Raw genomic sequence first — 15,104 nt, 5'->3', positions numbered from 1 at the left:
GGTTTTGAAATGTTCAGAAGAATATTTGGAACCTAAAGTTATTTATCAGATATGGGGTTGTAGTCTGTTTTTCATCTGAGTTTTGTTTTGTATTATCAGGCTGTTTACAATGTTCTTGTGCTTTTTATTGCTTATGGAAGAATTACCTTGGAAATCCAGATATCCTTCTTTCTTTCTTTGTTTGGCCACGCCTTGGGGCTTGTGGTGTCTTAGTTCCCTGACCAGGAATTGAACCCAGGCTACAGCAGTGAAAGCACCGAGTCTTAACCACTGAACTGCCAGATATCCTTCTTTAGATTTAAGAAATGAAAATTCCTTCATTATGAACAGGCATTGCATCCTTTTAAGATATGACTGAGTCAAACTATGCATGCAGTTTAAATTGCTTTCTATGACGTGTGCAAACTTAGCCCATCTGTATTCTCTTCTTGTGGCTCTCTCGTGACCATTGGTTATTCTGTTCTTCTGGCTTATAAACATGGTAGGCACTGACACTTTGGGGAGGAGCCCAGAGTTCACACCCTAAATGGGTGACTGAAGTGCTCTGTCATCACCATATAGCATGATTGGTTCTGTAAGAGATGTCGGATGGCCTCATAGATGGGATGTTTGAACTGGGTCTTGAGGGGTGAGTAGGCATTTGCAAATAGGTTTAATTAGTACAGTAGGAGGAGGGGTCGTTGAAGCTGAACTGGCTTCTGTGTGACTGTTGGTGTGGGCAAAAGGCTATAGTCCTGTGGAGTGTGGGTCAGTGTAGGCCAGGTGACCATGCCAAATTGCTCAGCACTTAGAAGCCACCAGAGAGTTTTAAGCATGGGATAAATGTGACTTAGGTGACTATGTGTAAGAAGGGGGTTTGGGGAGGGGCGACTGAGGACAGCAAGACCAGTTAGGACGCTCTTGCAGAGGCCTGAGGTTGATGAACCAAGACAGTGTCAGGGAGCGGGAATCTGAGAGACTGACAAAGGGATTCTTCGGGCTTGGAGACCTGGCGATCCTATTATGCTGGAGGACGGTTCCTCTCTTCTCTACATTTGTTTATGTGTGGTCTTATTATTGCTCACTGCAGTCTATTTTTAAAGAAATGTCTTTAGAGAAGAATTGTGGCTCAGAGCATCCGGTGGGAGCACCTTATAGCCAATTGATGGTCATACTTTCTCCAACCCAGTGAAGCTGTGCTGAGCCCCCTTCGATGTCCTGAGGACCTTCTGTACTGTCAAAAAGACCAGCCTCTGATGTGGGAGTTGTCCTTGCCCATGAAGCCAACACACTTTAAGTTGAACTTGGCTGTTGGTTGGGGTCATCAACATTTCAGTATCTGAGAAAGACCATAGAGGAACTTCTGATTCCTGCTGACATGCTGAGAGGATGGATTTTGTCTTGGACGTGCGCTTCTCCGTCTTCCCATTAATAGCAAGGAACACAGACCCAGGTTTGAATTTTGATGTGCCAACTGGCTCTGAGATCTTGGGTGATCATGATAATATGGATGGTTGACGCCTAATGAGTGTGCCAGGCACTGTTTTGAGCTTAACACGCATTAGCTCATTTAATGCTCGTAACAACATCACATGAAGTAGGTTCCTGTTATTCACATTTTGCCAATGAGAAGTCCGAGACACATTAAGTAACTTGCCTAATACAGCTAGCAAATGGCAGAGCTGTGATTTGAGCTGAGTTAGGCTCCAGAGTCCAAGTAGGTAATACTTTGGGAAAGTAGATGATACTATCTTGTGAGATTGTTATGAGCTTTAAATGATAGCGTGTATAAAGTGTTTAACACAATGTCTGGCACATAGTAATTGTTTACTTAATGGTATCTAATATCATTACTAATATGCACGTATACATTATGAAATAGTCTATATAATTTTATTCCATTTTTGTAAAGAAAATTGCTACATGTATTTATGGATAGAAAAGTATCTGAAAGGATGTACTCCAAAGTGCTGATTGAAGTTATTACTGGGGATGTGGTTATGTTCATTTTATTTTCTTCTTTGTTTTTCTGCATTTTTCAGATTTTCCACAGCAAACATGAGTTATTATTATTATTGAAATAAAAGTCTAAAATATGTTGTTGGGTTTTGTTTTTGTTTTTTGTTTATTTTTTTAAAGCTGATATAGGATCTCCCAGGCAAACAGGAGCTCCGTAAGTGCTGGCAGAGTGAGGTGCCTCTGCAAAGCTATGGAACTCCACACCATGTTTAGCGACTTAGAATTTGTTTGGTCTTTTTCTCAGTTTGTCTTTTAATTTTGTTTATGGTGGTTTGGGACACACATCCAGATATTTTTCTCTGCTGTCTTTCTTTTTGGGTTGAGACAGGCTTTTACATTCCAAGAGAATAGAAATGTTACAGCAGAGACTTTTTTCCGTGTTGCTGGGGTAAATAATCAACGCAGTGAAAATCAATGCCTCCCTGCCCCTCCTCAGCCTGGAGTCAGCTCCCTAGAGTTGCCCGTGTGAGAAGCAGCTCTGTGGCTTACAGTCTGAAAATCTGCCCTTCGAGCCTTCAATTTGGGGCTCAGTCCTGAAAGAGCGTTGGTTTTCCTTGTCCACAGCGTCAGGACGCACAGGGCATTTGTTGTCACAGGGCATTTGTCGTGGCCGTTGATTGCACTTCAGTGTGAACTGTTCAGGAGATCTCTGCACAGACCTTCCGTGTGAAGTGCTGCTATGCCGATGGTTGGATGTAAAGTCAGATCATCCCTTGTGTACCTTTAAAATTTGGCAGAAATCTATGCAACTGTTGTTACAAGATGCAGAAAGAGACAGAAACTTAATTTTAATTTACATAGGCATCTTCTACTAATTTAAATGGTTTTTATTTTACATTCAAATCTTGAATCAATTTTGAATTTATTTTCTTTTATATTGTGACCTAGGTTTCACACCTAGGTCGTAATTCATAATACTTTTATTTCTTTCCAAATTTTTAACCAGTTGTCCTAATGTCATTGTTTAATAATTAATAATTTTCCCACTGATTTGATTTGAAATGCTACATAAGTATTTTATATCTATTTAGCCCTGTATTTTGATCCTCTGGTAGTAGAGTGCTGGTTTAATTATTGTGGCTTTATAATATGCTTACTTATTTGGTAGGGCAAAGCCTCATGCCTCATTTACTTTTTCAGAATTCTCAAAGGTTAAACTTCAGATGAATTTTATAATTTCTTTGCCATGCTTTGAAGAACTTTTTAGAATTTTGGCTGGTTTTTTTTAAGTTTCTATAATGCATACAGATTTCTTAAATGTATACCTATGCATTTTGTGTTTTGTTTGTAATTGTGAACATGTTTCTAACTGTCTGTTGCTGGTATAAAGGAAACGTTTGCTCATTGGGAGGGTCTGAGAGCCGAAAATTGACCAGGTCTCACCCAGTTCTGTACCCCTAGTGTTGACTGCTGCATTGGCCTAAGTCAGGCTCTTAATAAATATTTGCCAAGTGAATGAACAAACATTTCTATGTATATGGTGTTCCTCCTTTTTCTTCTTTTGGATTACTTTAGATAGATTCCCAGGAATGGAGTTTTTGGTTAAAGGAAATGAGCATTATTATAGCTTCTAAAATGTGCTGAGTCTTTTTAGATGGAGATTCTTTACCAAAGGGCTGGAGACCCAGGGGATAAGAGTGCTTGGGTCAGTTGGTGGTATAGTGAGAATGTAGTTAGGAGATGAGGCCTGACTCCCTGTGTGTGCTGCAAGATTGTGGCTCCAGCCCCCATCCCCAGTAATGCACTTACCTGCAAGAGTGGGCCCTTAATAAATGTGTGTTGAGATGAATTAACTTTACTGTGGAACTTTTCTGAGCACCAAGGAAAGAGCTGGTGTTGGAGAGAGGGAAGTCCCTGGGGCCCAAGAGAAGGGACAGGTGTCTGGGGCCCATCTCCCCAAGAGTGGACTTGTTTTGGGCTACTAGAGGTCTGGGTGCAGAGGTTTGTGGGAACAGCTGGAGTATCGCATGGTTCTTCTCAGCCAGCTTTCAGGGACTGAATTCCACCTCAAGCTGGATGAGGCATGGCCTGGTTTTCATTCTCTGAACTGGCACCTCACGTCATGGTGCCTAAATGCAGCAGATGTCTGTCATATCAGGACTGTGCCCACCCAGTCCTTGTCTGCCCCCAGCTCCCCAGGACATTCATGCAGCTGTGTAGGGGACAACCAGAATGGCTTTCCAAGATGTTTGGCATGGTCTCTCATGTTGGGATTTGGTGCCATATTTGAACTATAATTTTAGCAGTTTTGAGGCAGTAGCAGTAGCTGAACATAGGAAAGAATGAGTCAGATATATGAATGCTTAACTGCATTCCAGTCACTGTGCTATGCATCTTGGGCCATATTGAGGCCAGCAGGTTTTGCCTTTGTCTTGAAAGAACTTAGACTAGTGAAGAATGCACACTGCCATGGGAAGCTGTCCTGGGCTACATGGTGCTGTGAGTTCCCCATTCCGAGGATGGAAAGAGCATGCAGGTCAGGGAAACCTTATTTGGGTTTTGAAGAATGAGTAGGAGTTGGAGAGAATGGTGTCATGGGAGACTCAGGATATGGTCCTGGTGAGACTTCAGACAGTAGATGCTGACACTGACCTGTTGGATGCCTGCCTGGCATCAGCTCTTACTGTCTGCTGAGCTGTGAAGCTTTGCCTCGTCTCTTCTCCTTCCAGCATGATTGGAATGTCTGTCTGGCTTTCCAGAATGTGGGACTAAAGCATTTAAAATGGTGATTTGGCGTAGGGTGGGGCAGATATTGATTCTCTCTGGGTTATGCTGGTGGTGGTGATAAGCTTCAGCACTGACTGGCTCATTTGTCACCAGCTGGGCTGCAGCTCAGTGGAGCGAGCCCTGGTGATAGACTCCTTGAGGTGCTGTCTGTGAAGCCAGATCACTCGAGTGTCCTTGCCTTCCTTTGGGAGGGGGCAGTGAAGACACTGAAACTGTGAGCCATCAGCCAGACCAGCCAGACCCATTCTTCGGGGTCCCCAAATAATGTTGGCATCTCCATGGACATTAACAGAGCATGGGGTGGTTGGAGATATGGAGGTACCTAGTTAAAGAAGAAAGTTATTTGAGTCATAAAGTCCTTTGGGAGGTGAATAATGTTGGCTGCCCCACACTCTCAAGAACCCCATGCCCTTGGTCATCCCCAAGGCCGTTTCCCACCCGCTGGGTTTCCCACCTAGCCAGATCTCCCACCAACCTTGGCTCTCAAAATGGAATTTGTTTGCCATCATGATCTAGACCAGCACTGTTCAATAAAGACAGTGTGAATCAGTTATATACTTTAAAAAAATTTTTTATTTATTTATTTATTTTTGGCTACGTTGGGTCTTCGTTGCTGCGCACGGACTTTCTCTAGTTGCGGTGAGCGGGGGCTACTCTTCGTTGCGGTGCGCGGGCTTCTCATTGCGGTGGCTTCTTTTGTTGCAGAGCACGGGCTCTAGGGTGCACGGGCTTCAGTAGTTGTGGTACACAGGCTCAGTAGTTGTGGCACGTGGGCTCAGTAGTTGTGGCTCGCGGGCTTAGTTGCTCTGCGGCATGTGGGATCTTCCCAGACCAGGGCTCAAACCTGTGTCCCCTGCACTGGCAGGCGGATTCTTAACCACTGCGCCACCAGGGAAGTCCCGCCAGTTATATACTTTTAAGTTTTCAGATAGCCACATTAAACAGGTAAAATTAATTTTATAATTTTTTAAAAAAATTTTTATTTATTTATATTTATTTTTGGCTGTGTTGGGTCTTCGTTTCTGTACGAGGGCTTTCTCTAGTTGCGGCAAGTGGGGGCCACTCTTCATCGCGGTGCACGGGCTTCTCACTGTCGCGGCCTCTCTTCTTGCGGAGCACAAGCTCCAGACGCGCAGGCTCAGTAGTTGTGGCTCACGGGCCTAGTTGCTCCGCGGCATGTGGGATCTTCCCAGACCAGGGCTCGAGCCCGTGTCCCCTGCATTGGCAGGCAGATTCTCAACCACTGCGCCACCAGGGAAGCCCTAAAATTAATTTTAATAAATATATTTTATTTAACCCACTGTGTCTATAATATTTAATCATGTGGCAGTAGCTGTATTTCACGTGCTCACGAGCCATGTGTGGCTAGCGGCTACTGTGTTCGGACTAACTTTACCTGACTAACTAACCAAGACTGGGGCAATGAAGAGACTAGTTGGTGATTCTACATCTAATTAGGACTGAACAAGGCCAAATCTCAGTTCATTCTCTGTTTAAAAGACATCAAATGGGAAACACAGAGGCTTTGTGGATCGCTGCTGATTGTGCTGTTCTACTTTTAATCCTGTGCTGTCTCATGGGTCTCAGCTCCCTGAGGGAAGGGCCTCTGGGGGCTTTTCCGCCTCCTTGATCGTAGCACATGCCCCGGAGCCATGTGCCTCCAACAGCCTTTCACAGCTGCTTGGGGATTGAATTGAGATGCTTTTAGTGGTTGCTAGATTTTTTTTTTTTAAAGGAAATGAACCCCAGTTAATCATTGTCTCGAGGTAGTTTTGCCTGCCTTATTGACCAGATTTCTGTAACATGAATAATATGTCAGACATTGAGAGCATGTGATCTAAAAGTTTTTTGCCCGAGGAATTTAGTGAGAGATGATTAAGAGGTTACTAACTGTTCCTCAGTCAGAATTTAAGACTCAGAGATTTAAAGGGAAAAGGCTTTCTTGTAACAAGCAGCTTTCTCATGGTGTTTGCATTGCAGGAAACAGCTAGAGAGGTTAGTGATGGATCTGACACAGTATGGTCTTCTCCCTGGGATGGGGATGGGGGCCAGGCAGGGGAGCTGGTGGGAGGACCAGTACACACGCACACATGTGCACACACATGCACCCACTGTCAAAACACACACTTTCCCCTAAGCTGGGGGTTGGGAGACTAGGGGCTCAGTATGGACTCTGTGAAAGGAGGGAGGAGGAGGGATTAGGTGGGCTTTGGGTTCTGATTTGGCTATCTCCCAACCCCTTACTCTTCCAGCCACTCTCTCCCCTCCTCTGGGAATGCTGGGGTCTCTTGTCCTGCCTCGGAGCCAGGCTGAGCCCCCAGTGTCCACCCTGCAACCAAACTGCCACTCAGACGCCAGCTGCGCTTTAGGGCTCCTGGGCCTGAGCGAATCTCCTCTTCTACCTGAACCCTGCTTCCCCCCACCCCCCACCCCCTTTCCAAGAGCAGTGACTTTGTCTCATCTCATCATTGCCCTGCCAAGAATCCAGGAAGGCACTCGAGTCCCTTTGGGCGTGGTCCCTGCTTATCCCAGCCCCACCCCCCTCCACCCCCCTGCCAGCCTCCCCTTGCCTGTGCTCTCTTGCCTCTGGGCCTTTGCACATACTCTTGTCTCTGCCTGGAGCTCCTTTTTTGTCTTGTCCTTCTGGCCACCACCTGCTTCCCCTTTAAGACCAAGCTACTGCATCATTTTATGATTACTTGTTCATTCATTTCTTCACTTAACATTCAACAAATATGTATCTGGCACTGAGCTGGATGTTAGAAAAATGTAGACATCTCAGAGTTTATGTTTATTGGAGAAGACTGTGAACCTTTTGAATCCACAGGTAGCAGTTTTCCTAAACTTTCAGTACCTGACCCTTGCCCCATCTCCTCTGCACCCTCCAGTCTCACCAGCCCCATCTCACCCACTCTGACCTCTGTCATAGCACTTAACACACTACTGATTTATTTTTCCTATTTTTCTCACAAGCCCTGATTCCAGGTTCCTGATAGATAAATATTAATAGTAAATGTTGGTTGAATGTATGGATGAAATGATGGCTTGGCTGATAGTTGGAGGGATTTTCTGTAAGATACCCAGAGATCATGTAGTGAATGGTTTTCCTTACCAGGGCTGTGCCTGCAAGTGTCACTAAAAAGACTCCAGGTTGTAGCAAGAGCACTTTGCTTGTGGACAGTAGAGGTTTGGTCTCTGGCTTGTCACTTGCTGTCAGGCCTACAAAGCAGTTTTCCAGATTGCCTCTGACCCTGGGGTAGAATTTATAGGTGCTGAAACCACTGTGTCTGATATCTATACCCCTTACTGGATGCCACTGGTTCCCATAATCATGCCATGACATCCTTCTCCTTGGGACTCCTTTTGGGGGGCAGCCTGGAGACCTGTGACCCACACCTGCCATCTAGTTTGTTTGTTTATAGCTAGGTTCATTGTTTTGTGTTCCCTCTGTATCTTGGTTGATTTTTTTTTTTTTTTAATGTTTACAGTGAAATTCACTCTTTGTGGTATATAGTTCTTTGAGTTTGGACAGATGCGTAGAATCGTGTATCTACCCCCACAGTCATGGTGCAGAATAGGTTGATTACCCAAAAATCCGCTTGTGCTGCCCCTTTGTAGTCAGCTACTCCCTTCACCCAAGCCCTGGAAACCACAGGTTTGTCTTCTGTCCCTATAATTTTACCTTTTTAAGAATGTCACATAAATGGAATTGTACAGTATATAGCCTTTTGGGACTGGCTTCTTTCACATATGCATGTAATATTCATCCATGTTGTGTGAATCAATCGTTTGCTCCTTTTTATTGCTGAATAGTATTTCATGGTACGGATGTGCCACAGTTTATCTGTTCACCAGATGAAGGACATTTGGCTTGTTTTCACTTTTTGGTGATTATGAATAAAGCCTCTGAACATTTGCATGCAGGTTTTTGTGTGACTGTATATTTTTACTCCTCTTCGTTGAATACCTAGGAGTGGGGTTGCTGGGTCACTTGGTAAGTGTATGTTTATAAGGAACTGCCAAACCGTTTTCCAAAGAGCTGCACCATTTTACATTCCCACCAGCAATGAATGAAAGTTCCAGTTGCTCTGTATCCTTTCCAGCCTTTGGTATTATCAATTTAAAAAAAATTTAGCCATTGTAATAGATGTCCTCTCTAGTTTTTAATCTGCAGTTTTCTTTGCTCACTCTCCCAGTTGCTGACAGGATCTAAATACCATTATTTGATTTGATTTGGCAGGGATGTTATCCATACCTATGTGAGATTTGACTCCTTAAGAGAATTTATAGGTGCTCAGAGTGAAAGGGCACTGGGGATATCAAGCCTTCCTAAAACCTTTTGAGGAAAATGTTATATTGTATCATTCTGTAATTTTAGAATTTAAAAAGATTTCTTATTATTAGGGTTAAATTCTTTATGTAAAAATTGCTATTTTCTTGACCAGTTGTAGTGAACAAAAGTTACTAATCTTGAAATTGAAATTTCTTTGACCTGTTCTTCTTAACTCTCCCTTTCATGTGGCAAGGTGTCCAGTCTGTCCTCACAAAACATAATTATTTTTTTAAGCTCTCTATGTTATTGGTGGCCATAACACTTTTTCCCCTTCCTTCTTTTTAGGCCCCTAATCGTCAACTCATGACTTACTGGTTACAAGAGCTTCAGCAGAAGAGATGGGAATATTGCAACAGTCTCGACATGGTAAAGTGGGACAGCAGGACCTCCCCGACTCCAGGGGATTTTTCTAAGGGTCTTGTGGCCAGAGATAACACAGGTAGGTCAGAAAGGGAGGGCACCTGTGTCAGTGCTTTGTGTATCGCCGTTTGACGTACCAAGTCAGCTTAGCAGAGGAATTGAGAATGAAAATAATGGTGATGATCCCTTATAAATGGGCTGCATCCCATAGTTATTGAGGGCTTCTGTTTCCATGTACAGAATTGTATTCAAGCCCAATGACAACCTCAGGAGTAAGGCAAGGCTGGTGCTAAGCATCCTAAAGAGACGGTATGGCTGAGGGCAGTGGGTAGTGAGTTGTGGTGCTGAAGTCCAGTCTGACTCCAGGGCCAGCCTGCTCTCTACCCTGTCTGAAGGTGAAGCACCCACACCCGCAGCCCTGTGCACAGATGTGTGTGCACACTGGGAAGATATTCTCAAAGCACTCACTGTGATTCAGTGATGCTTCTTGGGAAGATTTTAACTATCAGACACTAATTCCATTTTATCCTGGATCTGCGGTATTTCCATAACTCATGCTAATCCCTGGCCGATTGCAGTGTGGAGATGATGTGGTTTTATATTTGAATATCAAAAATTAAAGCCCTGTGATCTTCTCACGACTGTCTGGTGGTGCTGAGCCTTGTTAACTGAAAGAACAGAACTGTGGTTAGACACAGACCATCCCCTAACCCGGCCCCTGCAGGGACTGCTGAGGTGGGGCTGTATTTGTGGTCCCTCTCTTCACACAGGGAGAAGAGCAGGCCCAGAGAAACCTGACCCCTGGGCCTTGAAGTAAGGCATGAAAAGGCCAGGCCATCACACCAGCATTTCTTAAGGATTGAAGGAGTGCATATTGGAATTTAGCCAGCATGGGCTAGTTCTCATGCCTGTAAAGAGGTGTGGTCCAAGCTTTGTAACACCTGCGGGACCTTTGCTCAGGAGAACACAGGCTACAGTCAAGCTCCCTGTAAATGAACGGTGGCATTGGCACATGTGCAGCCAACTTGTTTTGGAAACAAATGCCTTCTTGGACTTCTTAAATTATTTTTTTCCTCCAAATCCCTGTTTTCCTGCCAGCCTTGTTTTTACCAATCAGCAGGTTAACCCTCTGGTCAGTGAGAAATTACTGTGTGTACTTCATTCCTCTTCCTATGCTGTGCTATGAGAGTTCTCAGGTCATTTTCATGGATGTCTTAACACTAATGATAGCAGGAGCTGAGAGGATGCCTCCAGTTTCAAGCCAAAACCCCCTCTATGTTTAGTTTCTACTTCTGCTCATTGATGACTGAGTTATTTAAAAAACCACTATTATAGTGCTTTTGATCAAAAGAAGCTCTATAACTCAGTATCAGTCACTTGGAACGATTGGAAACCCTGCAGGGAAACCAGCAGTATTCATGGTGGTAGCTAGTGCCTTTGGCACAGATGATACTCACTTTGCCTCTGTTCCTTCTTTCTGAGGACACCAAGCACTTCTCTCTAAGGGAGAGTCAGGCGTTAGACCGAGAGGAGGACCAAAGGAATGAAGCCCTGTGGTCTCTATAACACGCATCCTTCCTTCTTTTAAGCCAAAGTGCTGAGGCTAGGGAGCCGGTAAAAACACCTGCAGCCCGCATTTGGTTCTCTGCATTTGGTTTTGGGACTCTAGCGTGGGAATTTGGAGTTGGCACCCTCTGGTGTTTACTCATTCATTCAGCAAGTAGATGCCCGTGATGGGCTTGGATCTCCCCCCTCACAGAGTTTCTAGTCAAGCAGAGTGAAGAAAAAGTGAGATCACATGAGAGGGAAGGTACAGGGTACCAAGGGCCATGAATGGGTTGAGCACAGCTTTGGGGTGGGTGGGTACACTCTCTGAGATCTGAGGATGAGCAGGAGTCAGGCCAGGTAAGAGGAGCGCAGTGCACTCCAGGAGCTGGAAGGAGGGTGTGGCCAGAGGGGGAAGGCTGTGAGCTGAGCCTGGAGGCACACCCAGGGCCAGGGTGGGAAGGGCCTGGACCTCTGGGCTTGGGGTTTTGTACTCTCCTAAGAGCAGTGGAATGCCCTTGAAGATTTTATGTGCAGAAACGACTATAATTTTGAACTTCTGCCGATTTTTATATAGCTTCTAAGAACAAATAATGAAACTTTGGGCGACCAGGCAATTTGCAAGACTATAATTATTCAGGAAGTCAGAAAGTCTAAAGGAGGAAGACAAGAAGAAAAGGCTAGATTTTAGTCACCCTCCTTTTTTATCATTATTTTAGATAAAAATTGGTTAAAAGATAAAATGAGTTAAGGTATGTGGTGGTGCTCTGTCATGTTTCTGAAGCCATGCTTGTAGTTATCTGCTGTGTTTATCCTAAATCTTGCTAACTCTAGCTAGGATTGAAGACAAAAGTTTTTATTACTCTGATTTACATTAAAAAATAAAACTTTTCCTACTGTTCTCTCCTTGTTACCCAGTTTTTGGTAACATTTTCATTTGTTGTCTAATAGGTGTCACCCATCAGTACCCTCCTAGCACCGAAATTCAACATGGGGAAAGATATAGGGAATTAACGTTTGACAGGCAGTTGTATCTTGGAAGGCAGCTCTGTCTGGTGGAAGGATCCCTGTGGGCCTGGGTTTGAGTCTTGGCTCTGATACTTACTATTTGTCAGACTCTGAGTGAGTCATTTTCTCTCTAGTAAAGGGTAGCAAACTGCAGCCTGTGGAAATGAAGTTTTATCAGAATAAAGCACCACTCATTTATTTGCATATTGTCTGTGGCTGCTTTTGCACGCCAGTGGTAGAGTTGAATAGTTGTCACAGAGACCATTTGGCTCACCAGTCTAAAATATCTACTACTATCTGGGCCTTTAAGAAGAAGTTTGCTGACCCTTGCTGTAATGTCTTGAGCGTACCTCTCTTTTTGAGCCTCAGTTTCTTTATCTGTAAAATGGAGATTGTTCATTCAGTCTTTCACTCCAGGCATTCTTGTATTCTAGGCATTGTGCCAGTGCCTGGGATGTAAAGACAAATAAGTCATGGGTCATGTTCTCAAGGAGAGTGTGGTCTAGTGAGGGACCCAGACAGGTAAAGAGGCCTGCACAATGCAGTCTGGTAAGCACAGGGCCAGAGGTGAGCACAAGAAGCTTACCTGCGTGTGGGTGTTGGAGGGTAGGGTGTTGGTGGTGTCTGAGAAGGCTTCCTGGACTAGGAGAGGGCTGAACTGAGTCCTGAAGAGCTGGCCTTGTGAAGCAGGCAAAGGAAAGACCTGGAGACCCTAGAGACCAGGGCCTGACTCGAAGGTAGAGTGTGTGGACAGGAGTGACACAGAGAAAGTTGGATGGATGATCAGGGACCAGACCTGGAAGGGCTTATAAGATAAGCAAAGGCACGGCCAGTGATAGGGCTGGATATGCATTTGAGATGATTAACCATGGCCGAGTGGGTGAGAATGGATTCCTTGGCAGGACAAGAGGAAGGGAGACCAGTTAGAAGGCTGTTCGAGCCTAGAAATAATAGTATCCTTGAGTAGGGTTGCAGCAGAGAAGATGGAAAAAAGTGGGCAGAGTTGGGAGATTGTATGGTGGGAGAACTGGTGGATTAAAAGGTGGGATTAGCTTTGAGGGAGAGGGAAGGCAGAGGGTGCCATCCAGGTCCCAGGCCCAGGCAGTTGGCTGGATGGGATTGGAAGGAATACTAACAACAACCTTGTCCCCCACCCGTCCCCATCCCGCCAGTAGTTCTGTTTTGAGGATCAGATGGGAAACTGCATTGTTAAGTGTAAAGTGTCAAGTGTATTATATATACACATGTATACACACATATATGATATTATCATTTTGAATCGGTTAGGATCATGTTCAGCTGCAATTAACAGGAAACCTAATAGGGACTTACAAATAGAGATTTATTTGTCTCATGATGGCAGTTCATAGCTGGCGAAGCTCCTCCCCAGTGCCATTGAGGGACCCATTCTGTTCTCCAGCCTTAGAGTATTAGCTTCCCTCCTCATGCTAGCTGCCTTTGGGAGTGGCACCTATATCAAAAAGGAGAAAGCTTTCCCAGAAACTCTTGCTTTATGCCTTATTTACTAGAACTGTGTCATGGGGACTCTGGAATGGAGTTTGAGACCTGTGTTTTAGCTGAGCATGTGGCCACCATCAAAACCAGGGTCTGTAAGGAAGAGCTAGGATGGGTATCGGACAGGCAGCTGGCAGTGTCACATAATTGCCTACATTAAATTTGTTTTCAGGAGTTCATGTTTCTAGAGTAAGAATCTGTTCATCTGTGTGACTGAAATTTGCAGCTTTACATTAGTCAATCAAGTATTAGAAAGTGAGATGACTTTGTTTTATCTGATCTGTCTGCCTTCCATCTGCAGCCTGGCCTCTGAAAGTATGCCACGCCTCAGACACCACTCTGCTTGTCTTCCGTGTTTGGATAGATAAAGACCTAGTTTCAACACAAAGGAATAATTTGCAAAGATAAAATTAAGAGTCTGCAGTCCTTCATAGCTGTTGGGAATGAGGCAGCCAGAACCCAAAGGAGGCTTGTAGCGAGCTAACAGCCTCATTACAAGCTGTGTGTCCAGCACGTTCTGTTTACTTCATTTCCCATGTAAACTAATAGGCAAACAAGTCAGGGATAACACGACTTTGTTTTTTTAAGACTTCCTGAGAGTTCAGGAGTACAAAAGCCCTCACCATCACAGGAGGAAAATGGTGCAGCGAAGATGGTTTGAGGGATGACCACAGCTTTCCTTCTCTGAAGCAGCCTGAGAGTAACTGCCGCCCTCTCGGCTTGTGTGGGAGCAGGGGGAGGGGAAGGGAAGTGGCTGCTCGTGCCAGTCCTCCCCCAGTTTGAGCCGCGCCCTCTGTGCCAGTGCTGGAACTGGTGGGAGGGAAACCGTAGGGTGGGACGCAGGCCCCACATTAGCAAAGCCACAGGAATTCCATGGAATCGTTTCATGTCACAGTTCCCTAAAGTCATCAAAGAAGCTGTGCTTCTATGTTATCCTGTTTGTAAAGTACTACAAAATGCCATGTGTTGTTTTAAAGTGTAAGTCACGGTGATTATCAGCCTTGTAGCTGAGAGGCAGCCTGATCTAGTGCAGAAAGCTTATGGAACAAAGGGCACACACCGTTTCCCCCTGTGGGAGCAAGATGCTGTCTGATTCCTTCTGGATTGAAGGTTCTGTGATTCCTAGCGTCAGGCTGTGAAAGGGAGGGAGACGATGAGCAGGGTTAGGTTCCAGCTGTGTCTCTGGAGGAGTCTGGGGGAGCCTCCTGAAGAAGGTCCGGAGGAGACAGTCCGTGGTGGGCTGGAGCGTGGTGCCTGTGGAGGCAGGCTGGGCCTGGCTCTGGGTGCGATGTGGCGCAGTGAACGGGCGGTGTGCTGGGGTACCGAGCCGGCTGCAGGAGTGCAGGGCGGTGGGAGAGGGCAAGAGAGGGAAGCCCTGGAGTCAGGTGTGCTCCCCACCCCTAATGCAGGGGGTCTCTCAGAGGCGAGGTGGCAGGAGAGGGGCAGTCAGGAGGGATGATGAGCGTAGTTCCTTAGAGAACGACAGGGGCCTGCTGCCTCCTGCCTGATTTCCTCAGCCTCCAGAAGGCCCTCCCTGCCGCACAACAGCAGTCGTTTATTCATTCCTTCAACCATTTTACCAGTATTTACTGAGTCCCTCCTCCGTGGCTGCTGTTGG

At 45.3% G+C, this 15,104-nt stretch overlaps 1 protein-coding gene across 1 annotated transcript in view; it reads left to right on the top strand.

Moving 5' to 3' along the window:
• TBC1D2B (TBC1 domain family member 2B) overlaps positions 1–15,104 on the top strand; it is an 86,898-nt gene that overhangs the window by 10,952 nt on the left and 60,842 nt on the right. Inside the window, exon 2 of the mRNA XM_061180013.1 lies at positions 9,344–9,497. Coding sequence (XP_061035996.1) covers positions 9,344–9,497 — 154 coding nt within the window. The remainder of the gene's footprint in view (positions 1–9,343; positions 9,498–15,104) is intronic.

Source organism: Eubalaena glacialis, chromosome 2, assembly GCF_028564815.1.
Source record: "Eubalaena glacialis isolate mEubGla1 chromosome 2, mEubGla1.1.hap2.+ XY, whole genome shotgun sequence".
Lineage (NCBI taxonomy): Eukaryota > Metazoa > Chordata > Mammalia > Artiodactyla > Balaenidae > Eubalaena > Eubalaena glacialis.
This window is presented reverse-complemented; position numbering and strand designations above follow the sequence as displayed.